Genomic DNA, 27,162 nt, shown 5'->3' on the forward strand with positions numbered 1-27,162 from the left:
ATAACCCTAGATTTTACTTCATGATAAAGTATAGAAATTGAAGTTATTGCAAGAAATGAATTAGTGCAAATTAAGATTGTAAATGAACCATGCTGTTTGTGTGCTATTCAAAGTACTAGTAAACTAAAATTGATTAAAACTCTTTTAATGAGGTTTGTCTAATTACGAGCGAGTTTAAACTTGAAAAAATTTGACTCATTAGGATCGTGGAGTGATTACTTAAAATACATGAGCTAATCTGCCTGTAAAACTAAAATGTCAATAAATTATTATTTGAGGATATAATATATATATATATATACATTCTTGTTTAAAATAATTATAAAAATAAGTATTTAAATTTAGAGCTGCAAATGAGCCGAGCCGTTCACAAACTACTCAAAATTCAGTTCGATAAAAGTTCATTTGAGTTCGTTCGTCAGGATAAATGAGTCGAGCTTGAACTTCATTTTTCGAGCTCATTTACTAAACGAGCTAGTAGTGCTTGACTCGTCTGAGCTTGTGAGCTGACTCATTTAAGGAGCTCGCTAGCTTTTTCGTGTATTAGCTCAATAAATTAATAATATATTCTAATTAAGAAAATAAAAAAAATAAATAGACCATAAAAACTTTTATTACATTAAAGTAATAATATATACCAACAAATTAGGTTTTAATTATAAATATTCTAATTGAATTATTTTAGTGCTACTTAAGCAAGTGCTAGTTTAATAACATAGTTATTTAAGTTGGTATTTAATTATTATTAATGTCTTACCAATTTTATTTTTGGTCAAAAATTAATTTAAGTATAATAATAAAATAAAAACTATATATGAAAAAATAATGTAATTTTATTTATAATATAGTTAATTTAAATCAATACAAATTGCGTTGCTTTGATATAAAACTATATAGTTTTAGTGTTGAATAAATAAATATTTATTATGTAAATACTTAAAGATATTACTATAAAATTATGTAGTTTTAGTGTTAAATAAATAAAGATATATTATGTAAATACTTAAAAATATTAAAAAATTATAGGTTGTACATTTGTAAACTGACAATACATGAGTAAATATTTTTACAATATACTTAATGTGAAGCTTGTAAATATAGTAAATTTTTTATAAATTAACGTATAAAGTATTATAGTTTAACTAATAAAGGAAAGGTAGTGGAACAAGAACTCTTATAGAATAATATTAGTAAATATTTTCGTAATATGCTTCATGTGAAGCTTATGAAGTTAGGCTCAACTCGTTTGCATCCTTAGTCTCGACCGAATTATAAATAGATTTGGAATGAATTTGAGATAGAATTCTATGGGGTTTATTGAATTTTTTCTTCTTTTTTTATCAAAAATTTGATTTAATTATTTTAGTTTTTAAATTTATATGCATATTTTACTTTTGTGTATAGTTTATTTATAAGTGCAAAATTTATATCTACATATTTGGTAAATCAAGCTTGCTTAACGAGTTTGAAATCGAGTCAAGCCCGAGCTTAGCTCATTTATATAAGTACTGAGCTAATAACGAATCGAGCTTGAGTTCAGCTTGTTTATATATAATATCAAGTTAATTGCGACCTGAGCTCGAATGTATTGAAATTATAATGAGTCAAGCTCGAGCTCGATTAAATTTTTACAAGTCAAACCTGAATATTAAAAAGCTCGGTTCGGCTTGTTTTCAGCCTACCTAAACTTATAAATTTTTTAATTATTTTAAATATAAGCTTTAATTAGTATAACAAATATTTTATCTTTTTAAAAAATTAAATTAAGAAGTTAATTTTATTCAATATCAAACGGGTCTATCTATACCTCGACTGGCCTCCACTCAAATCAAGTAAATCCCGTCTACAAAAAATTACTGTGTTGCTCTCTCTCTCTCTCTCTCTATATATATATATATATATATATTAAAATTCGTCCATTAAACTACATGTGGTAAAATTTTATAAAGTCAGGTTGTATTTTAATGAAAAAAATGATACATAGCATATTTATAGAAATATTAATTATAATATTTATAAAAAATAAAAATATTTTTAAATACTAATAATAAAAATTTATGTCTTATTTAAATATAAGACTATTACATTCTTAAAAATAAAAATATAATAATTATTATAGCTATTACATATTAATAATAATCCAATAAATATATACTTGTATTTACATATGTATATAAATAAAAAATAGTAATAAAGTAGTAAAAGAATTCTAAACTTAGAATATAAAAAGAAATTTTAAAAAATTTGTGATACATTTAAAAATTTATTGGTCGAATATAATAATTAAAATAAAATCTTAATTTATATACATGTGATATTAAAAAATAATAATAATAATAAAATAAATAGCAAAAATTTTAACAATAAAATTTTTAAAAAATAATTATTATATGGACGTATGAGAACTTATTAATACGATGGAATAAATACATAATTAAAATTGATAAATAAATAAATAAATATATATATATATATATATTTATCTTAATATATAATAAATATAGAAATTTCACAAAACTATATTATATAATTTTTATAAATGAGTAAAATAGATGTAAATAGAAATATCATGAAGATAAAAGTAAAATTTATGTTTTAATACTAATATTATTATAAATTAAATTATATATATAAATAAAATTTTAAATATAAATAAATAAAAAATATCATGTAACAACACGAGCAAATTGCCAATACAGTAAAATCTCGCTATAATGATACTATATATAGGAATAACCTCTATATAGTGATAAAAAAATTATGGTTTCAATTTAGAACAATTATAAATAGAAAAAATTTTCTATTGTAATAAATTATAAATTTTCTAAATTTCATATTAAGAGAAGATTTCTTTATATAATGATATTTATATATATAATTATAAAAATATTATTATATTATATTTTATTTTAGTGTAGTATCATTTTATCATCAATAACATTTATATAATATGATAAGATATTTATTTATTTTATTTTAAATTTATTATTATTATAATTATAAATTTTATTTAGTTTTAAGTGCGTTATTATAAGAAAATTTTATATATATATACACGATTATCATCTCTTCATTTTAGCATGAAAGAGATGCATGCATAAAACTCTTATAAAAATAATAAAAAAATAATTAATTTTTTTATTATATAATATCAGGCGAGGGAAGGAAGAAAAGAGGTAGAAATAAATCAAAATTTAATGGGATAAAAAAATCAAAGGCAATGATATAATCGTGAACAGTAAAGAGGAGGAGGAGACAGAAAGAAATGTGTTTTAAATTATTTTATATTTTATTTTGTTTATTTATTATTGTCGTGTAGTAAAGGCAAGAAGCTAACATAGTGGTGGTGGTTTGAAAATATAGGAAGAAAAGGAAGGATAGAAAGGGAAATTCATAAAATTCATTCAAAGGACCCCACAAAGCATTGATAAAAAGAAAAAAAAAACAATTTCAAGAATAAAAAAATGAGAGAAAAAATTGAAGAAGGGTTATGTAGGGTAGGTATAGGATAGGACAGCTTTGTATATTTGTAATTTCATTTTTTTCTTTTTTCTTTTTTCTTTTTTCTTTTTACCATTTTTCATTTTGCATTTTTCCAAGGAAGTAAAAATAAAGAAAAGAGAATTCTTTTTCTTTCTTGCAAATTAAATAGAATTCTTGATAAGAAGAAGAAAGAGAGTCATAAAACCGCATATTCAGAGGTGAATCGTGGGTGTAAAAATGGGTACTTTTTGATGAGACTGAATTAAACAAAGAAAGAGAAGAACCTGATGCCCCCCTTTTTTTTTTTTTTTTTTTCTTTGTATTAAAATTAAATTAAATTTTTTGGTTAGAAACCTGATGCCCTTTTGATGTGTGAGTGGGTGGTGCTCTTTTCTTTTCCTCTCTCTCTCTCTTGTTTGTTTTGTTTTTATCTTTTTCACTCTTCTCCTAAGTTCTCATTTTCTTCCTCTTTTCTCCATCATCATCTCTGAACAAAAACAAAAACCCTTCAGGAAAAAAAATAAGAAAAAAAATTAAAGCTTAAGGTTTGTTTTACAACAAGCTGCTCCTCTTCAATTTTTCTTTGATTTTGTGTCTTTTTGCTCTTGCTTTTCTTGTTTCTTGGTTCTTGGTTGCTTTAAAGATTGGTTTTTGGAGTTGAATGGAAGAAACTACCTTTTTTTTTTGTGCGTGTGATTTCATGATCTCTTTGCGTTTTAGTTTGTGGGTAAGCTTCAGTACTTTCAAAGTCTTGTTCTTTGATTCTCAAAGGGTTGGATTAGAGAGAGTTTGGTCTTTCTAGTCTTGTGTTTTTCTTCAGGATTTCTTTTTTTTTTTTTTTGGGTCAGTTTTTAACTGTTCACTTACTATGTGAAAACCTGAAAATTGTTGGCTTTTCTTTAGTTTCTTCCAGCTATCTTAAGACTTTTTCATACCAGATCTTTTCGGTTTATTTTTTCGATTTTCCTTTGGTCTTTGTTACTGGTACAGCTTCTTCATTTGCTGCTTCTTTCGAGTTCTGTTTCTGTTAATAAATTCTCGAGTGAGTTTAATCTCTATCTATTATCATATGTTTTTCTTTTTCTAGATTTGATTCTTCGGGTTATGGTATTGGGTTACAGTGCTTCAAAGTCTCAATCTTTCAACTTTTATTTTCTTCTGGGTTTACCCACATAAAATAACGGTTACCCGGTATACTTTTAAAGAATTTCAACATCATCTTTGCTTGTGGGTTTTGTTCTTTTGCTTATTTTGTGCCTTGCTTGATCAATCAAAACATACGGATGCTCCAATTTTACTCATTCCCATCACATAAAATAACGATCTTTTCTAGAATATTCACATCTGCTAGCTCCACCATCTTCTTTCTTCTGGGTCATTTCTTGAATACCATCTTGATCGTTGTTTTCTCTTTGCAGGAGGCTGATGGATGCAGATTCTAGTGGTGTTGCTTGATCTTTAAAAAAAGAAAAATACCAAAGCAAATAATTAGAGCTAGCTAGCTCCTTTGATATTGCAGCTGGAAGCTGCTGTATGTGTATGTATTGCTGTGATGTGAGGTTTGCTTTGCTGTGATGGTGGTGGGGTTTTGGATTAGAAAGAGAAAGATAATTAAAAGAGGAAAAGAGAGAGTAAGAGGTGAGAGAGGCCAGTGAATAGTGTTATTGTTATGTTGTATATGCTGAAGGCTAAGAAGTTAAAGATAAGGCCCAGTTGTGGAAGTGGAAGAGATAATAGTAATAGTAGAAGTAGTAGAACTAGTACTAGTAGTTGTTGTTGTTGTTGTGGAGAAGCTTGTGACTGTTTCAAAAACAGCACAAGAGGAGAGAAGCTTAGCATCAGATGTTATCCATTGAAAACCCTCCACCAGATCCCTCATGTTCTTGCCAATTTCCAAAACTGATTACTACTAGTAGTGATGAGCCAAAGGTAGATCTACCAAACCCACCCCTTGATCATCATACCCCACTCCCTAATTTCTCCATAAGGTAAAAATTTTCATTCATCTCTCATTTCAGGATGAATAGTGCTAGATTTCTATTTTCTTTTCCGTTTTTGCTTCTTTTTATCTTATTTCCTTTTTTTTTTTTGGGTTCATGGTTCTCTCTAGCTAACTGCTAGCTAGCTTCTCTTTCTCATGGTGATCTCAAAGTAATCTAATCTTTAAGATCTTTTGTTGGGTCAGATCCAAAGAGTTGCATATGTTGTTCCTTGTGGCTCAGTTGGAGATGGGGCCTAATTCTTGATACACCCCCGTCTTGTCTCTTTTTGGTCCTTGAATGCTTTTGTTTACTACTTTGCCTCTGATGATGATCTCATTCACGGCTCTTGAAAGCCACCAAGCTCTAGCATACATATGATTCTTGGGTCATTATTTATGTTTTGAAAGTATTTTTAGTCAATATTCACCTGCTCTTTTCTTTCTTGATGCCTGTGATTTCATGTCACCTTTATACAATCCTTCTTACAATCTGTACTTGTTTTTAACCATATCACTCAACTGGCTTCAGACCTTTTTTTTCCTCACTTCACCAGATTTATTTTTCGAATCTAGTTGTCATGGTTGTTTCTTGGCTGTTTATCTACTGTTCATTCTTTGGGTTTCTCTTGGATTTCCATGAACCATATGTTTCTATTTTCTTGAGTTAACATATGATATAAACGTCTCATGGCTGTCATGGTTTTAACTCCTGTAGATACTGAAGAATTATAGCTTATTATTGATGCTGCTTTTACCTTTTCTGTCTTGTTATGAAGTTATATCAAGTAAATGACAAGTGCTGATTTTTGGTGCTGCAGAGATTATGTATTTACAGCCCGGAGTAAAGATATCAAGAAGAATTGGCCTTTTTCTCTGAAAAACTTGCAGCTTTGTTTGAAACATGGCGTGAAGGACGTGTTGCCACCATTTCAGCTTCTCGATACAGCAAAGAACCTGTCTTTCAAGACATGTACGGTTGAAAGTTGTTCACTTGAGAAGGAAAACACAAGCAATTTTGACAAGGAGCCTTCTAGGCAGGAGAAGCATGTGCTACTAGACTCATCAGATGATCCCCAGTTGAATAATAAGCTAGCTGAATCTTGCGTAGACATAAGTTCATGTAGATCTGGAGAAGAAAATGATTTTCCGTCAACAACAACAAGTGTATCTCAATCTGAGATAGAGTATCCTTCAACAAAAACTGAGATAAAGTCACTTCCTCATAACAGGCAATCTAGCGCACCAACTGAGACTTGCAGGAAAGCTACAGTTGCAGTTGAAGCTGCTGTACCTTGTGGGAACAAGAAGACTGAGAGCAATTCCAGGTCAGTAGGCAAGAAGTGTAGGCTGATAGTGAAATTTGGTGGCAATTCTGATCGTAATTCTACTGAAGATATTGCTTCTAATTCTACTACCATATCAGAAACAATGGCTTCCAAAGTTTGCCCTGTTTGCAAAACTTTCTCATCCACTTCAAACACAACCTTGAACGCTCATATCGATCAGTGTCTTTCTGTGGAGTCAACACCCAAATGGACAGCTGATTCTAAGCTAACAAGACCTAGGATTAAGCCCAGGAAGACAAGGTTGATGGTAGATATCTATTGTACAGCTAGACCATGCACGTTAGAAGAACTTGATCGAAGAAATGGTACGAGCTGGGCCACGGTTTCAAGCTTACCTACTCAGGAGAATGACAAGACTGAAAATAATAATGAAGGGAAAAAGCAAAGGGTGTCAATGAATTATCCTGAGGACGTTGGTGATGTAGGACCTGTTTATATTGATGCAAATGGCACTAAGCTTAGGATTTTATCCAAGTTGAATGACCAATCATCAGTATCAAAAGTAGGGGAAGATATTGGAACAAGGAAACTCTTGAAAGGAGATAAAGGAATCAAATACATTTCAAACAAGAAGAAAAAACGCCTTGCAGAAAAACATCAGAAGTGTCTAAAACTAGCTCCACAAAGCAAGAAAATCTTCTCCCACAAAGCCCATGGATCTCAGGTACAGCTCTCTTGCTTTCTGCGTATGCTTTGTTCCTTCTTTTTCTTCTCCCTTCTCCTTCATAATATATGAATCTCCTGATTGACTGCCTTAATTGATTTAGAGGCTGAATAAGCTTGGCATGTATAAAACCAGCTAACTATACATTCTTGTTATATTGCCATGGGACATTTCGCAATGTTCTTTTTGGGGTGAAATATATGTTAGATGCTCCCACCAGTGTTGGTTTGCCTCCGATGTGCTTGCCATTTAGCACTTTTAACATTGTGCTTAGTGGTTTCATGTTAGCTCCTGAACATGCATAATGCTGCTAGAATAATATCATATTCATTTCTTTATCCTCTTCAAACCCATATAGTAATGTTTACTTCTGATGCATACTCTCACTTCAAATTACTAGTCTTAAATGATCTTTTGATACAATTCTTTAGCATGAATATTCAGCTATATATGGTTGTCAAATTTTCTGTGAACAGATTTCTCGAGATCAAGAAGAATGTCCAGAAGAGGCAAAGAATTCTGAAAAGCATCATTGGATGTCAAAACAATCCAAGCCCAGTGATTCTGGGACTTTAAGACCGTGGGTTTGCTCTAAACGAAGAGGTTTTACAAAGAAGATTGCTAGTCAAGAGGGTCATCAACCTGTGAGATGCAATTGGCATTTACCTCGGGATTTACTGGTTGATAATGGTCAATCATTTTTGGGGAATTCTCTTGCAGAGAGGACTCATGTTGAAAAACTTAATTATCTGTCTGAGAATCCTGTGTCTTCTTCTAGAAACAGTGTGAGGACAGACAAGTCAATTCATAAACTCCAAATTAGCAACAGGAGGGAGCAGTCTCCTGGGTGTAAAAAAGTGGGGAATCTCTTGGAAGCCAGGACGAGCAACAATCCGGAGAGTTCTTCTCCTCCAATGAAACAAATTCCCAACCAATTGGGCAGTTGTGGTACTTCAGTTTATAATAGCTGTATGTTGCAGCCTTCAAAGTCGACCAGGAATCATGCTTCTTTGCTGAAGAAGAAAACAATTGATACTCATGGAGACTCGATCAATGCTTCTGATATTTCTTGCATTGCTAGCTCAAAGTCATCTCGAAGTGCTCATGCAATAGTAACTAAAGCAATGAAGTTCTCCTCTTTTAGGAGAAACATATCTGTCAACAGCCAACCTTCTGGAGCTGAATCTATGCCTGGTAAACTTAAGAAGTGGGCAGCCCTTAAGAAGTCCCAAGTGCGCTCCATGAAAAAAAGAGATGAAGTATTGACTTGGCATTCTGAAGTTGATCAACAATATGAAATAATGCATGATGATGCAGATAATCAAGTTGAAAGAGAAGAAATGGCCGAGAAGGATTCTCTCAATAGAATCACTGTCCTGCAAACTAGGCAAGCAACGTTATGCTTTTCTCATGAGGAGGAAGCATTGGCTTTGAGGAGCTCAAGATCTGCAACTCATTGTTACGATGATGATATGCAGGTGGATGCGGATTCTTCTGTTAGGATTGGTGATGATTTTCTACAAACAATTGATTGCTTGGACTCTGCTAGAAAACAGGCTCATGTCTATGCGGAGAACATTGTTGTTGAACCATCTTCTAAGACTTCTGATGGTAGGAGTACGACAAGTTTGGTTAAGCCGGTAGACTCAGAATTTTACAAGCTTGATAATTCCTTAAAGGTCCAATCTAATTATAGAGGGCTGTTTTGTGGGACTGAAGCACCAGCAGATCCGACTGAGCCTGATTTTGTCAATGACAAAGAGATGTTTTCTGCTGATGAAGTTGGTAATGATATGGCAAGGCAACATGCTGAAATGGGGGTGGAGTTGGATTCTGAAGCTGAGCAAAGAAATTCTTTTGCTGAGGTTGATCCAATACCTATTCCAGGACCACCGGGGTCATTTTTGCCAAGCCCTAGAGATATGGGCTCAGAGGATTTTCAAGGGAACTCATCGTTGACCACAAGCCGGGTTCATTCTTCTCCAGATCAGCATGATGTGGTTGATGGAGATTCCTCAGATTCCCCTATGTCTGCAGCCTCCACCATCTCCAACCCATCAGCAGGTTTCAAGTATTCAGAACCATCATCATCCTTGGGACCTTATGCTGCTCAAGATAGGATTAGGTCAACAATTGCTACTGCTGAGCCTTCAGTACAAAGTGCCGGTGTTATTCCACAGGCAACAAGTACAGATATGGAAAGAACCAGTTTCAGTGGAGAGTATTTGAAACTTGATAGGATCTATATTGAGAAGGGATCTTTTGCTTACAAGAATGATCAACCATGCTGTTGCCAAAGGAAGGAGAGATTTAATCAAGGTGTTACTTTAAATTATCAAGAATCGCAACTATTGAGGCGTCGTAAAATGGCTTCAATGACAGGTCCTGCTAGTGGAAAGCAGATGGATTTCAATTCCAATCTGAGGCTTGCGGATATGGATGTGAGGCCTGAATTAGCTGTTCCAAGTAATTGCCCAAATTCAGGATCTGAGAAGGTGGTTCTCCCAGTCACTAAACCCCTTGCAAGTCCCATTCCTTTCAAGGATTCTCCCAATACTGGAGTGAGGCCTCTAGCTCGTAATGATTCTGATTCTGCAAGTCCATCTGCTTCCAATCCAGTACTCAGGTTGATGGGCAAGAACTTGATGGTGGTTAACAAAGATGAAGACGCCCCTGTGCCACTTGGGGGGATCCAACCGCATGTTCAGAATAATCATCACACTCCTCAATTTGCAGATTTCTCTAGACCCTTTCCTGGAAATATTCAGAATTGGGAGTGTCACCCCTTGCATCCAACAGGTCCCCAAGTTCCTGTGATTTTTGGTCAGAACTCACATAAAGTAGCAGGTCAATGCTTTGATGGTGGGCTGTCTAACAGTTTTAGAAGCCAATTTGATTCAAGCGTGCCTTTACATGTTCGACTACCAGCAGGCATATTTCAAGATCAGCACACAGATTATGGTCTTGCAACAACATCCATGGATTATCATGATTACAATGTTCCAAGCCGACATAATAGGCTAAAGAACAGACTAAACTCATCATCCATGGATAACATGGAGAAAGTGATAGCAACTCCTGACCGCCATTGTCAGCACTCAGATTCCTCCGTAAATCCAGTAAAAGAAATCATCATCATCGATGACATTCCTGAGAGTGAAAACATTGTGATCAGTGATGGTGCTAAATACGCCCAAGGCAGGAGGGAAAGCCAGATAAGTTATAACCTAAACCGTGTGCATCCTTATAATTGTTATCAGTCACAAGAACATACTCCAATTGGTAAATCACCAATGGTGCATGGTGCCAGCTTGCATGTAACCCCAATTAAGCCAGGCAACACATGTCCCATCAGGTGGGGTTGCATCTCAGAAGATTCTGGTGTGTTGCAGCGAAGTCCTTTTCCGGCTGCATCTTCCTCACCTGGTCATCTAAGATCTCCCGCACTGCATTATTCTCCAGGCTTTTCATAGTGTTTGGATGGCCATTTCTTCGAGTTTGTGCTTTACTAGGTTGCTCATCAGTTGTTCTACTAGACTTGAGCTTCTTCCACCAACTAGGAGTTGCCAGAAACTTTTGGGGTTTCAAAAAATGACTTCTACAGCAGAAAATAATGGAAGTTTGATCAAAGACAGGCGGCATAAGATTAGCAGTTGGGAATTCAGAGAAACGTTTGTATTCATTTCTGATGCACCTGATGTTGAGTCTCATTTGAAGCAGTTTTTCTTTTAGGGTTCTGCTTAGGCAAATCTTAAAACTTCTCCTAAAGATTAGATAATGTATAAGCAATCTTGCAATAATAGGTAACATGGAACCTCTAGGCTGAAAGACATGAAGTCAAATGTTCCTATAAAGAAAAATTCTCAGTTCTCACCCTTGTATTACGCCAATTTTTCTCTTAAAAATCCATCCCCGTTTGAGCTAAAAAAAAAAGTCAAGTGTTGTTATATAAACAATATATCACCTTGTTCTTTTGTGCTGTATAAATTTTCCTTTTCATGCTTCATTTGCATTCTCTTTTTACAGGCAGTGCTGCTGCACGTATATGTACATGTATCACTTTATAAACTTGTTTCCTGATAGCTTTTCATCTTCAACAGATATGCTCAGAATGATTTAAAGCTTAGGTTTTTTTTCTTTTCCCTCTCTTTTTCCATCACATTTGGACTGTTGTTAGTGGAGCAACTGAAGTAAAATGGAAGGTAGATAGGTACGTAATAATTGAAGTTACTTTCTTGTCTCTAAAATGGTGATAAACATAGTCTGCTATAGCCACATTTGTTGTATTTATATATGTTAGTGCATTGGTGGATTTATATTAGCCTGATGTCATTTTGGATAGAATGATGAGAATAATTTCTTGAGGTCACTTTCAAAGATTAAGCCAATTAACAAAAAAAAAAAAAGAAAAAAAAAAGAAAAAGAAAGAAAGAACAATGCAAAGGTGCATGCATGGTATCTCTGCTGTTGTGGTGGTGATATTGGGTAGAAGTTGGCACATGCCTTTGCCTGAGTACACAACAAATAGTGATGCAGATGTTAACGAAATGAACACAGCAGACAGAATGTATAAGTTCTTTCTGTGTTTTTCCATTATATACATACACGAACACATGCACTGTTTTTCTTTGCTTGCTAGCTCGAGACCATTCCATTTATTATTTTATTCTTGTATGATCAATGTACATTCATATTGTAAAACCAGTGAAGAAGCTGTAATGGCGTGTTTCATATTACTCTGGGAAAAAGGAAGAAGATGAAGAAAAAGATGACAGATGCATGAGCATTATTAGCCAGGTAGTAATGCAGAACTGTCTCCATTATAATCTACTTGTTCTTTTTTAATGATATTTTAGGTTTTTATTTTATGAGTTTGAGAAATAAGAAGATGAAGAGGAAAGGGTAAAAAAAGCAGAAAGAAAAGGCTATATAATTATTTACTTATTTATTTTTGGTGTGGGGCAAGAAAAGAAAAATAGGCATAAAGATGGTAGGACCCCTAATTAAAGAGGCAGGGAGAAAAAAGGAAAGAAAGTAAAATATGTTAAGAGAATTATTAAAGAAAAATGTGAGAGGACTGGACAGACATTATATTTCATTGTTTTCATTTGTTTTATGCTTACTTTCTTAGTACTTACAATTGGAAGCCAAAGGACACGTGGTCATATGAGAAAGATAAACAGACCATGAAATATAGCCGTTATAGTCTTACCATGCAACAAAAATCCATAAATAAATCAACTATTAATAAATTATAATTAGTATTTAAAAAATGCACTTGAGAAAACTTAATATTTTAACAATTTTATTATGTTGTTGCAATTTTTTATTTTATTTTCTTTTTCCTTTTTTTTTTTTGAAAGATTAAATTATTATGTTCAAGTACGAAAACTAAGTTTTATAAATTGAAAAGTCATTTTCCTTCATTATGTAACAAATTTAATGCAAGTTGGGAAACTCGAAAGATACAATTATTACTTCAATTCAGATTCATTTTTTTTTATATAATTTATTATTAAAGATTTAGATTCGTTCATTTAATGGATAGATAATTAATCATTAAAATAAAAAGAAAAGTTGACAATTTCATCGTTTTATAGAAAAATATAAGCATTTTGAGACCACCCATCTACAACTTTTTCTAATTTTATTTAATATAGGCAAAAGATATAAATAAATTTTTGAATTATTTTCCAAAATGTAATGAAATTCTTACATTTTAAAGTAGGTTAAAATTTGAAAAATAAAATAATATATCTTTAAATTAAATTCATTTTTTTAACTAATTATTATAGTTTGAATTTTTATTTATCAAACAATTTATGATTTTTATTGATTAAAAAGGAAAATTAACGCTATCGCATTTAAAGAATATATGTTGAATTAGAATATAAAATTAATTAAATCTCATATCATTATATAGTAAGAATTAAATTAATTTTAAGAATATTATATTTTAAAATCTTAAAATATTATTAAATTATTTTAAAATTTAAAGATTTAATTATGATATAGCCAAAAGGGGAAAAGAATTATCTAATACCTTTCCCCATTTAATATATAATAGAGAAAAAGAGAGAGAATGTAGTCAAAAGAAGAACTAGATAACAAAAGATGATAGCTTTTGGGGTAGCTACCTGATTTCTTTAGGAATTATAATGATTTTGAATTTTGTTGTCCACTCATTATTTATATTTTTTCATATACTATTTGATTTTCTTATAAAGATTAATAAGTTTAAGTTCTGATGCGTATTCTTAATTAAATTGTCCAAAAAATAATTATTTTGATAATTTTTAATTATTTTCATGCTTATTAATCAATTTTTATATATTAATGAGTTTGATTTATTATTAGATATGTTTGAATAAATAAATAAAATAAACTATTATTTAATAACTATTATTTTAATAGTCTAATGATGAAAACGATATTTACGTATCATTTGAATTTTTTCTTTTTCAAAGATGATTGAAGTGATAATATTTTTATTATAAATTTAAATAAAATAGTGTGAAATGTAATTTTATTATTATTATTAATAAATCTGACTGCTTTACATATAATCTTTTCTATTTATACTTTCTTATTTGATACGTATTAAACTATTTATTGAAGTATTTAAAATGATATTAACTAATTAAAATTATTTATAAATTATATCTAAATTGATAAGTTAATAATTTAGCAAAAAAAACTGAAATGTTTTTTATTTGATGCGATGAAATTGTACTATAATAATATTATGTTATCATATTGATAACTTTTATATCAAGTCATCTTCAATATGCATAAATTAATAATTCACAAATTGTATATAAAATATTAATATGTAAATATAGTTTTTTTATATATAGTAATAGATTAATTATTTAATATATATATATATATATATATTATTCTAAAGTATAAAAAATAATTATGAAATTATTTAATATTTTTAAAATTTTTAAAATTCTACTAAATTGTTATATATTCTTTTATAATAAGTATTATTATTATTATTAGAATTAATCGGCATATTACGTGTCCGGTTAATTATTGAAAGCAATTTTGTAGTTCGTTTATGACGGAACGTGGAAATGTGTTTGCACGGTGAAAGTGAGAATAGGAACTAAGACCCTTCTTTTTTATGGCAAAATGCATAATTATATTTATTAATTTGTATTTGATTAATTAATTCAATAATTCAATATCTAATTTATTTTAATAGTAGTTATCAATTTTTATTTATTGTAAAATTTAAATATTTTTAATTCTTAATTTAACTAACATACACCTAAATTTTATTTTTTAATAATGTTTAAACATATATATGCAGTACACATGTAATAACAACGCATATCAAAAAATATTAAAATATCATAAAATTATAAATTTATGTATTTATTAGATTATATCAAAAAATAAAATATTAAATTGACTAAATAATTAAAATTCAGAGTTATAATTATGTGTTTGGCTTTTTTTCTTATTGTAATTTATTAATATAATTAATTATTAAATTAGTTAATTATATACATAATTAATTATTAATTTAAAGTCTACTTTTTTATTTTATTAAAGTTCTATCTATTTTTATTCTTCTAATTTTTTTATTTGTTTTCATAATTTGAATTATGAAATTCATCTGTGTATTTAATTTTACATAAATAACTATTATTCTTAAAATATTATATAAGTAATTAAAATTGAATATAAAAATTGATATAAAATTTAAATTAATAATAAATATAAAATTAATAAATTGATTAAAATATCATTTTTTTAATTATATAATTGAAAAATAAATTTGATAATAGTAATTTAGTAAAAACTTTTACTTAATTTCTAGAAATTTTGACTGAGTTGACTGGTTAAAACGGTTTAAATTAAAAATTAGCAATTAATCTGATTTAGTTAGAGTTTAAAATTAGAAATTTAATAAAAATGAAAGAGTTAATCAGCTAGTTTGATTAGGTTTAAGGATTCGATTGACAAGTTTGATTGATTTTGATTCTATAATATTTAAAATAAAAAATTAAATAATATTTTGTCATCCTACTGGTTGAAAGATTTTGTCTAGTTCGATACTAAAATACTCTTTTTTCTTTGGTGGATCTAAAACACTCGTTTTGCTATATTCATAATTTGTTTTGCTGTATTATTGCAAAATTTGACATACAATATTAAAGTAATTAATCATTACCGATAGATTTGGCAAACTTCAACTGAACTTGAGAGATATTATGAGAGATCTGCAGAATAAAGAATATAAGCAACTGTGAGAATGGATTCTGAATTTCGGCGATTCAACTCCGATATTTAAATTAAATTATAATAAAATAATTATATATTTTCCATTAAAGTTAAAAAAAATTATTACTCATATTCTATCAATTACTATTTTAAATTTATATACTGGTCTCATATATATATATATATATATATATTTATTTATTATTGTTATTTTAGATTATTAATGAAAAATATGAGTTTAACTTTAAATCGCATATTTATTGATTCTAGTTGTTTTTTTTATAACTAATTCTAATTGATAATAGGAGTCATGTGTAACTTTTAATCATATAATTAATTGGATCTTTTTATTTAAAATAATAAATATCCTAAAATAAGAATATATACTAAACAGAAAAAATAGATATATTTTTAACAATTATTAATTGTATTGAGAGAATAATAAATTATAATTCTGTCACTCGGCAGTGTTTCAGTCATATATAGACCTTACATGTGTTTTCAATGAATTTGATTGTTCAATATTAGAGTTGATTAATTATTTATCCGTATATTATATAACTCTTGTAATTATTTTAATTATAAATAATAATGTAATTGAGTATATAGATAAAATTTAGTAAGTTCTTTTAATTTTTTTACTATTTTAAAATTTTAGCAAAATAAAATAAATTTATTAATGTAACGATATAAAATTGTTTTAAGAATATTTATTAATATATCAATTTGTTTATATATAAATTAATACTATAAAATGATTATTATTACTATTTATTAGGATTAAATATTATTATATAATTAGAAAACTAGCTTATTAGTTAATAAAAATATAAAAATTATTCAAAATATTATTTTTTAAATTTAAAATTATTATCTAATTAAAATACTAATTTATTTATTAAAGAAGTTTCTGACATTTTCTTCCGGGTAGCTGAGCCAATCAAGAAAAGAAGTTTCTGTAGCAAGGAAGTATCCTTGGCAGTATGATGACAAAATAAGCTGGCGTTCAACTAGGCATAAGAAACAACCAGGAAAGATGCATGCAGTCATATTCTTTATGCCAGTTTGTATTATAAGCATCTTCCGAATCTCCATGCAGACTGGAGAGGAAACTCTCCTGGTTCTTAATTTTTACTTCCTGCTATAAACATTCCATTGCTGCACTGCGTTCCCACAGAGTTCCTCTATCAAACCATTCCAGGATGAATTGCAATTTAAACCATCCAAGATTTCTCTTATCCTCCAATATAAAGCTTGCCAGACCCTAGAATTATTGATGCCAACCTTCCAAGTTGCCCATAAGACGACTAATTCTTCAAGTTAACAGTTTCAAAAGTCTTCTCCGAAAGATAACAAATACTGTTTCAGTGATTCTCTCCAGTTCAGCGGATGAAAGCAGTGAAAGAAATGTGCTGTTGACATTCTAATGAATTTTTCTGGAATTCCATGTTATCACTATGATGTCGGTCCAAAAGCTTGGAATTCAGAAGAAATCTTGAAACCTGAAAGATATGAGCGAGAGACCTGGTTTGGCAGAAGAGAGGAAGAGAATTCTTGATTGAGATTTTATGAAAGGAATTCAAGATTGGCTAACACCCGCATGCCAACAGATATTAACTCAAAAGACCAATAACTCCGAGCTGCAGAGGCAAACTGGCGAGCATCTATAAACACGAGCTTCCCTTTTCCTTTTGCATACACGTTCCATCCCTCTCTGCATTATCTGTTCACATAAGAATATAAATGGGATTCAGTTTATTAAAATGCCTTTCCACACCAAAGTTATTCAAACAAAAATCTCCATGACTTCGATTTTCACCAACATCTCGCGAGTCTGAAGATGTCCTCCAAGATACTCAAATATGTTCATCATGTTATCCTTCCAAATCCATGTTGATATTTAGGGAGTTTATATCTCTCACATTGCCAAGTTATTAATTTTGAGGAGTATTTCATCCACAATGCTAAGTTGACAATCTTGAGGTACCTTCCAAGCCTATATAATAGAGGTCTCACTTTATTATTCATTCATTCCAAAAATAAGAAAAAAATATTAGAGAGTTAAGCAATTATTTTTCTCCTATTATAAAGAGAGAATTTTAATATTTTCTCCTCTATAAATAGAGAGATTGTAACTTCTATTATTTTCTTATAGTGAAATTCTTCTATCCTTACCCGTGATTTTTATCCTAATTTGTTTAAAGGTTTTCCACGTAAATCTGTGTTCTATTATGTATTTTATTTTTCTTTATCTTTATTTTCTCAAATTATTAGTTGTGATTTTGCTCCATCAGGTTCATATTTTTCTACAGTTGGTATCAGAGCTTGGTTGGCAAGAAATTCCTTACAATTCTGTTGTTGCAGCTCAGTTTGATCTTTCATATCAGAAAAGGGTTTTGAGGTTTCTTTGGTGCAAAAGAGCTTGTGTGGAGTAGTAAGAACACTTACAATTCAGGGAAGGTTCTGTCTAAGAAGATTGGTACTTAAGAGGTCCGCTTGTGACCCTCCAGTCTTTCCTGGGAACTTACCTAGTGAGTTGTGTTCATTACTGTGATTCGTTTTACAAGCTAAAAGGCACCGTTTGTGATAGAAGCAATGGCGATAAAATTTGAGATTGAAAAGTTCAACAGGAGTAATTTCTCACTGTGAAAATTAAAGATAAAGGCTGTATTGAGAAAAGACAATTGTCTTGCGGCTATCAGTGAATGACCGACAACACTCACAGATGATAATAAGTGAAACAAGATGGATGGGAATGCTATTGCAAACCTTCATCTGGCACTTGCAGATGAGATCTTGTCCAGTATAGAAGAAAAGAAAACGACAAAGGAGATTTGGGACCACCTCACTAAACTGTACGAGGCCAAGTCATTACACAATAAAATTTTTCTTAAGAGGAAACTTTACATCTTAAGAATGTCAGAATCTACTTCACTGACAGTGCACCTTAATGTCTTGAATACTCTATTTTCTCAACTCACATCTTTAGGCTATAAAATAGAGTCACAAAAATGTGCAAAACTTCTACTCCAAAGTCTACTTGATTCGTATGATCAACTCATCATCAGTTTGACAAATAATGTTATTACCGAAGTTCTAGTCTTTGATGATATAGCAGCCGCTATTCTTGAAGAAGAAAATCGGCGAAAGAACAAGGAAGACAAGCAGGCAGGTTCACAACAGGTGGAAGTCTTGATGGTGATGAGAGGGAGATCAACAGAACGTGGCCCAAATGGGAGTCACAATCATGGTAGATCAAAATTAAAAAGTAAAAAGAATTATAAATGCTACCATTGTGGTAAGAAAGGTCACCTGAAGAAGGATTGTTGGAGTCTGAAGAATTCCAATCCTCAAGGGAATGTGGCATGCACTTCGGATGATGGAAATGTATTGTGCTGTGAAGCAGCAATATCAATTGAGAGCAGGAAGAGATTTGCTGATGTATAGCTTCTTGACTCAGGAGCAACTTATCACATGATTTCTTGAAGAGAGTGGTTCCATCATTATGAACCTATCTTAGGAGGATCTGTGTATAGTTGTGAAGATAATACCTTAAAGATCATAGGCATTGGAACCATCAAGTTGAAGATGCACGACGGTACAGTCCGCACTATTCAAGGAGTGCGACATGTGGAAGGTCTGAAGAAGAATTTGTTATCTCTAGGACAACTGGATGATCTTAATTGCATCATCAAAGTTCAAAAAAGAATCATGAATATTAGCCGAGGAACGCTTGTAATTATGAAAGGAGAAAAAGTTGCTGCTAATTTGTATATGCTTTTGAGAGAGACCATGCATGAAGCAGAAGCATCTGTTGCTTCAAGTAGTTTGAGCGAGAGATCTGCAATGGTGTGGCATCAGAAGCTTGGACATATGTCTGAACAAGGCATGAAGGTTCTTGTTGAGAAAAATCTACTTCCTGGTCTCACAAAGGTGTCATTACCCTTTTGTGAGCATTGTATAACAAGCAAGCAGCATCGACTACAGTTCAATACATCCAATTCTAGAAGCAAGGATGTTCTAGAATTAGTTCACTCTGATGTATGGTAAGCGCCAGTTTCATCACTAGGAGGAGCTATGTACTTTGTGTCCTTGATCGATGATTACTCCAGGAGATGTTGGGTGTATCCTATCAAGAGCAAGGGAGATGTATTTATAATTTTTAAAAATTACAAAGCGCGGGTTGAACTTGATTCAAGCAATAAGATCAAGTGTTTGAGGACATATAATGGAGGAGAATACACAGGTAATGAATTTGATAGCTTTTGCAAGCAAGAAGGCATTAAGAGGCAGTTCACTATGGCATACACTCCTCAACAAAATGGAGTGGCAGAGCAGATGAATAGAACTCTGTTAGAAAGAACTAGAGCAATGTTAGGAGCTGCAGGCCTGAACAAGACATTTTGGGCTGAGGGAGTTAACACCGCCTGATATGTGATTAACTGGTCTCCATCTACAGCAATTGATCAAAAGACACCGATGGAGATGTGGACTGGAAATTTAGTTGATTATTCAAACCTCCATATATTTGGAAGTCCTGTGTATGTGATGTATAATACCCAATAAACTACAAAGCTGGATCCAAAACCCAGAAAATGTTTGTTCTTAGGATATGCTGATGGTGTGAAGGGGTATCGCTTGTAGGATCCCACTACCCACAAGGTTATAATCAGCAGGGATGTAATCTTCTTAGAAGATAAATTGAAGGGAGAAGATGATAATACTTCAAAAGAAAATTCAGAGACTACAACTATACAGGTGGAAAGAAAGTCTACAGAAGAAGATTCTTTTGAAGTAGCACCAGAGCACGAAGAGGAAGAACCGGTCGAGTTTGAAGAGTCAGAATTTGAAAAAGAAAAACGTACAAAATTTACACCAACCTGGCAGAAATATTATGATATAGGCAGCAATGTCACATACTGTCTTCTAACTGAGGAAGGGAAGCCATCAACCCTCCAAGAAGCAATAAGCAGTTCAGATGCATCTCAGTGGATGGCAGCAATGCAAGAAGAGATGGAAGCTTTACATAAGAATAAGACTTGGTAGCTTGTGCTACTACCACAAGGAAGAAAGGCCATTGGCAATAAATGAGTTTTTAAGATCAAAAGAAATAGTGATGATCAAGTGGAGCGGTTTCGTGCAAGAATGGTGGTGAAAGGATATGCTCAGAAGGAGGGGATTGACTTCAACGAAATATTTTCCCCTGTGGTTCATTTAACAACTGTTCGAGTAGTCTTGGCGATGTGTGCTACATTTGACTTACATCTAGAGCAGTTAAATGTGAAAACAGCTTTTCTTCATAGAGATCTTGAGGAAGAAATTTATATGCTCCAGCCAGAAGATTTTAAAGAAAAAGAAAAGCGGAACTTGATTTGTAGATTGAACAAAACTCTATACGATCTAAAGTAGGAGCCGAGGTGTTGGTATAAGAGATTTGATTCCTTCATCATAAGCCTTGGATACAATATACTTAATGCAGACCCTTGTGCATATTTCAAGAGGTTTGGTAAAAGTGATTTTATCATCTTACTGTTGTATGTAGATGACATGTTGGTAATAGGCCCCAACAAAGATCATATTGAGGAACTAAAGGCACAGTTGGCTAGGAAATTTGAAATGAAGGACTTGGGACTAGCAAACAAGATTCTAGGGATGCAAATTCATCGAGACAGAAATAATAGGAAGATTTAGTTTTCTCAGAAAAATTATTTGAAAAAGGTCTTGCTACGTTTCAATATGCAAGATTGTAAGTCAATTTCTACCCCACTTCCTGTTAGTTTCAAATTATCCTCCAGTATGAGTCCCAGTAGTGAAGAAGGAAGGATGGAAATGTCTCGAGTACCATATGCATCAATAGTGGGGAGCTTAATGTTCGCGATGATTTGTACACGACCAGACATTACACATGCAGTGGGAGTAGTAAGTCAGTACATGGCGAATCCTGGCAGAGAGTGTTGGAATGCTGTAAAGAGGATCCTAAGATATGTTATGGGAACCTCAGATGTTGCATTGTGTTATGGAGGATCAGACTTTATTATCAGAGGATATGTTGACTCAGATTATGCAGGTGATCTTGATAAAAGCAAATTTATTACAGGATATGTGTTCACACTTCGCGGTGTGAGTGGTATCAAATCGCAATGGCAACATCAACAATGACGAACATGTAGCAACTACACAAGCTAGTAAGGAAGCAGTATGGTTGCAAATGATGATGGAGGAACTCGGGCATGAACAAGAGCATATTCCTCTGTTCTGTGACAGTGAGAGTGCCTTGCATCTCGCAAAGAATCCAGCTTTTCATTCAAAGTCAAAGCACATACAAGTCCAATATCACTTCGTTCGTGAAAAAATGGAAGAGGGCATTGTGGATATGCAGAAAATTCATACTAAATACAACCTAGCAGATTTTTTGACGAAGGCAGTTAATGCTGATAAATTTATTTAGTGTCAATCCTCTAGTGGCCTGACAAAAGCATAAGCAGCATGGAAAGGCAAGAAAGAAAGAACGGTGTGAAGATCTGACTGATCCTCAATCAAATCTTCAATTGGGAGATTGTTGATATTTAGGGAGTTTGTATCTCTCTCACATTGCTAAGTTATTAATTTTGAGGAGTATTTCTCCCACATTACTAAGTTAATAATCTTGAAGTACTTTCTAAGCCTATATAATAGATGCCTCACTTTGTTATTCATTCATTCCAAAAATAAGAAGAAAATATTAGAGAGTTAAGTAATTATTTTTCTTCTATTATAAAGAGAGAATTTTAATATTTTTTCCTTTATAAATAGAGAGATTATAACTCCTATTATTTTCTTATAGTGAAATTCTTCTATCATTGTTCGTGGTTTTTACCCTAATTTATTTAAAGATTTTTCACGTAAATTTGTGTTTTATTGTGTATTTTATTTTTTTTATTTTTATTTTCTCAAATTATTAGCTATAATTTTACTGAATCAGGTTCATATTTTTCTACAATCCAAACTATTCATGATTAAATCAGAGTATTAATTGAAACCAGTCTTTTGATATTTTCACCTTAGAAGAGCTTGCCAGATCAATAACCAAGTAACTACGCCTTACATTCCATTTCATACTATGTCAGAGCTGATCCTGGAAAGCTGCGATGGCGCTAGTGCAACCATTGCAGCGATATTGACATGCTTCCAAGAGGAAGGGAATGCAAAAACCGAAAGGGGTTGGGACATCACAAGCCCGAATTATATAGCGGGCATCATTACCTCCAAAACTCCATATAAATGTTCATTCATTGGTCACAGAAAAGCTGAACAGCATTCTAGTAAAGAAGGAAAATGTCTTCAAGAGACCATGAAAACACTGTAGCAATAAAGTGGAAAATACACGAAATTGAAAGCAAAAATCACCTAATGAATTCTGAATTAACCCTCCAGTTGTAGCAATACCATTCTTTTTTTAACGACCCATCGGTGTTGAGCTTGCACCAGGCCGCCAAAGGAGGTGTCCAGCAGATCAAGCGCATCTGAATTTCTTTCTCTTTTTTTAATACATAAGCAAGTGCTTATACTACTAATTAAATTGATAAAGTACTTGAGACTTTGTATTTTCCACTTTCATGGCTAAGACTTTGGGTGTTCGGTGTGTGGAAGTTGAGGTTGACAGCCTCTGTGCTGTTCAGATTATTCAAGGCGTGCAGAAAACTCACAATGCAAATGAGCCGGTGATCAAAAAATTCGGAATATGTTGAGCAAAGATTGGAGAATCAGCTTGAAGCCCATTTATACAGAAGCTAATTTCGCAGCGGATTGGCTACCTTTTTATGCCACTAATCTTTCCATAGTTTTTCATATTTTTGGTTAACCCTCCATCTGGTTTTTATCTTTGGTCAGATGATGACAGTTTAGTAGTGTTGTGCATGAGGCCTTTGCCTTTCTTTTTGTATCAAAGAGAGAGAGAGAGAGAGAGAGAGAGAGATTTACATTGGCCAACCCATCTTTTCTCTTCTTGATTGCTTTTAATCAACGCAATGGAATTGACCCAAAGAAAGCTTTGTTTTGGTCTGGAATAACTATAAATTTAGTATCATAATTTTTTGATTTTTCTATTTTAAGTTTGACTTAATATTTAGTCAAGTATTTAAATTTGTTAATTTATATATATTATAGTATTTTTTAATAAATTTTACAGATTAAAATAATAATTTTATTCATTATACACATAAAATAATTTAAATTTTTTTATTTCTCTTTAGTTTTAATTTTTTTTTTAATTCTTAAGTTCTTTTTATTTTTATTAAATCTTTCTTTAACACTGAAAGATAAGATGTTAACTTTTTAATTTATTTTTCTAAAGAATTCACTCGTTACTTTTTATATGTCATTTTCTTTCTAAAAAATTAATAGTTCATTCTCTCTCCTTTTTATTCTTTTGAGATGAAAGAATTTTATTTTATTTTTTTAAGTAAATGCAAGAAAATATCACTCAAATTTTTTTTATTTTTTATTTTAATTTCTGAGAAACTAGATAAACTTGTTTAAGAATTTAGTGCTGAAAAGGGATAAAAAAAATTATTTAAAAGAAAATATTTAAGTCAATTTACTATTTAAAATAAGTTACCGATTAGAGATATTATATTGAATATTTTTAACATATTCAAATACTTGGTTGAATAAAAAACAATTTAGATACCATAATAGAAAAAATAGAAAAGTTAGAATATCAAATTAATAAATTTTCCTTTCCTTTCTGCTTCTTGCTTTTTATTTTTATGTGTTTACAAAATATTTTGTGACCATTCTTGGATTAACACATTTTAATTACTTAATTTAAATTCATAATTGAGATTTAATTATTCGATAAATAATTACTCATTATACTAAATTAAAATTTCAGCTATTTGATTAGAATTTGATGGTGGAAATTATAAAATGTATAGATCATTATATATTTTAAGAAAGAAATGAATGTTGCATTCTATACCGAGTTTTGAGATTTATGAAGAAAAAAATACATATAATGTTTTTATTTTATGATTTTACATTTTTACGTCCTCTTTTTTAGTTTATACTCTTACCTATTTGTATTGAAAAATTATATGGTTACTGAGTTTTGAGGTTTATGAAGAAAAATATGCATATAATGTCTTCATTTTAAAATTCTTACATTTTTACATCCTCTTTTTTAGTTTACACTTTTGTCTTTTTTGTATTGAAAAATTTTATAGTTACTTTATTTTAAAACAAAATAATCATATTTTATTTAACCCACTAATAAAATAATAATAATATATATAATTTCTTTTAAAAAGATTGGTAACCTATAATTACATGTTACTAATTAAAATAAAGTAATGACAATTTATATATTTCTTTTGAAAAAAAGATTGATAACCTGTAATTACAGGTTACCAATTAAAATAAAATTTGTTAAAGTAACATAAGTTAGTTTTAAAAATATATGCACTTAAAATATACAAAAATTTAGCTTAATTTATGAAAAAAATGAAGATGGTTCTCATTTTTCGTAATTCAATAATAAATCTCACTGATTATGAGAAATTTAATATTTTTTATAAATTTGTCAATTTTTTCATAAAATATTAAATTTCAAAAAAGTTATCGAGATTACGACAGAATTTAATATTTTTCGTGAATTTATCATTTTCTTCATAAATCATTAACTTTTGTAAAAGTAATCATTTTTTCGTAATATCATTCAATTTTTTGTAACTAGTAACACTTATGAAAAATTAGTTTAATATGTAAAAAATTATGAAAATAGTTGTCATTTTTTATAATTTAGTAATATATTTCGCGATTACAAAAAATTTAATATTTTTTGTAAATTTATCAACTTTTTCATAAGTCAATAAATTTCACAAAAATAATTATTTCATTCTAATATAATTCATTCTTTTCGCAAGTAGTAACGCTTATAAAAAAATTAGTATAATTTGCTCAAAAATATAAAAAAATTATCATATTTTTTATAAAATATAAATTATTTTTATAATTATAAAAGTTTCAACAGATTGCAAGTCATCTTTAGTTATAAGACTTAAAAAATAGGATTTAAACTAATTAAGAAAGAATCAATGCCGTATAATATAAAATAAAATTATTTTAATTTAAACAAAGTCGCCTAAAAAGCGCCTCTTGTATTACATATTTAATATATTTTTTGTTTTTACTTTTAACTCTTTTTTATCTTCTTTTTCATCTTTTTTCTTTTTCACTTGCAGACCGATTTTCTGTGCTAGCAGCTCTCATTCGCTCCTTCACCTCAAGCACCTGCTTCTCTCTCGCGCTCTCTCTCTCTCTTGCGCACTGTCACAAAAGAAAAAAGAAAAATGAATGATTTAAAAGTGAGCACTGACCGATGCTTGAACTAACAGAGACCCATTTTGAAACCTCCAAGCTCTGTCTTTTAGAAATAAGATTTTTATTAATGGTATTGTTGAATGATCTTGTATTAATATTGTTAAACTTAAATCTGACTAACGCATAAATTAATAATAAAATAATATGAAAAGATGTCAATTTTAGGCTAAAACTTCTACCCATTTCTGTGCAAAATCACCTCCTATGTCCTCTTTTCTTTTTCATTTTTATTTTCTATAGTTAGGGTTTTAGTTAATCTGTGTTTTAGTTTTCTATGAATTTAAGAACTCAGCTTTAATGTTCTCTTGTTAATATGGTTCCTATTTTCCCTCCTTTACTTTAATAAATCTTTCTTGCATTAGTTATTAATTAGATTTCTTCATCAATTCACAATCCAAATAATTATAAATTTAGTGTCTCAATTTTTTGATTTTTTTTTTAAATTTTAGTGTTTAATTTTTTTTATTCAATGAAGTATCTGAACTTGCTAATTTATATATATTATGATATTTATTTTACAGATTTTATAAGTAAAAATAATGATTTATTAACTCATTTTAGATATGAAATTAAACTGAATATTCTTACTTATCATTACTTATAATTTTTCTATTTCTTTTTTCCTCTTTTTCTTATTCGTTGGTATTCTTCATATTTTTTTATTAAATTTTATTTTAGAACTCAAAAAGCAATTGTGATCTTTTTAAATGTTTATAGTTTATTCACTTTTCAAAAAAAAAAACTTACTCATCATTTTTTTTATTTTCAAACATTATCTTTTTAAAAGAAAATTTAATACATTTTTTTTTTCTTTCATTGTTTTAAGGTGAAAGAATGTAAGAAATTATACTATTTCTTTTTTTTTTAATTTTTCGAGAAATAAATAAAATTTTAAAATAATTATACCGAAAAAGGATTAAAAGAGAAGAAATATATATATATATATATATATAATATAATATTATTATAAAAAAGATATTTAAGTCAATTTACTATTCAAAATAAATCAAGTGAGTATTTTAATCTGTAGAACCTGATAGAAACACTATATTGAGCATCTTTTGAAAAAAATTAATTGTTATTATTTCTTT

General features: G+C 30.3%; 1 protein-coding gene across 3 annotated transcripts; it reads left to right on the forward strand.

Annotated features, from left to right (window-relative positions):
• The first annotated feature begins 3,677 nt into the window (after positions 1-3,677).
• Positions 3,678-11,480, forward strand: LOC8267943. Of its 3 annotated transcripts, none has more exons than XM_048371573.1 (4): positions 3,678-4,028; positions 4,902-5,471; positions 6,283-7,474; positions 7,951-11,480. In XM_048371573.1, exons 2-4 carry the CDS (start codon positions 5,326-5,328, stop codon positions 10,945-10,947), a joined length of 4,335 nt encoding a protein of 1,444 aa, XP_048227530.1. In that variant the 5' UTR covers positions 3,678-4,028; positions 4,902-5,325; the 3' UTR covers positions 10,948-11,480. The 3 variants fall into 3 exon arrangements, with proteins under 3 accessions (XP_048227530.1, XP_048227536.1, XP_048227531.1); XM_048371579.1 differs by lacking the exon at positions 3,678-4,028 and adding an exon at positions 4,047-4,210; XM_048371574.1 differs by lacking the exon at positions 3,678-4,028 and adding an exon at positions 4,227-4,525.
• The last annotated feature ends 15,682 nt before the right edge of the window (positions 11,481-27,162 follow it).

This window comes from Ricinus communis, chromosome 1 (genome assembly GCF_019578655.1).
Source record: "Ricinus communis isolate WT05 ecotype wild-type chromosome 1, ASM1957865v1, whole genome shotgun sequence".
Taxonomy (NCBI): domain Eukaryota; kingdom Viridiplantae; phylum Streptophyta; class Magnoliopsida; order Malpighiales; family Euphorbiaceae; genus Ricinus; species Ricinus communis.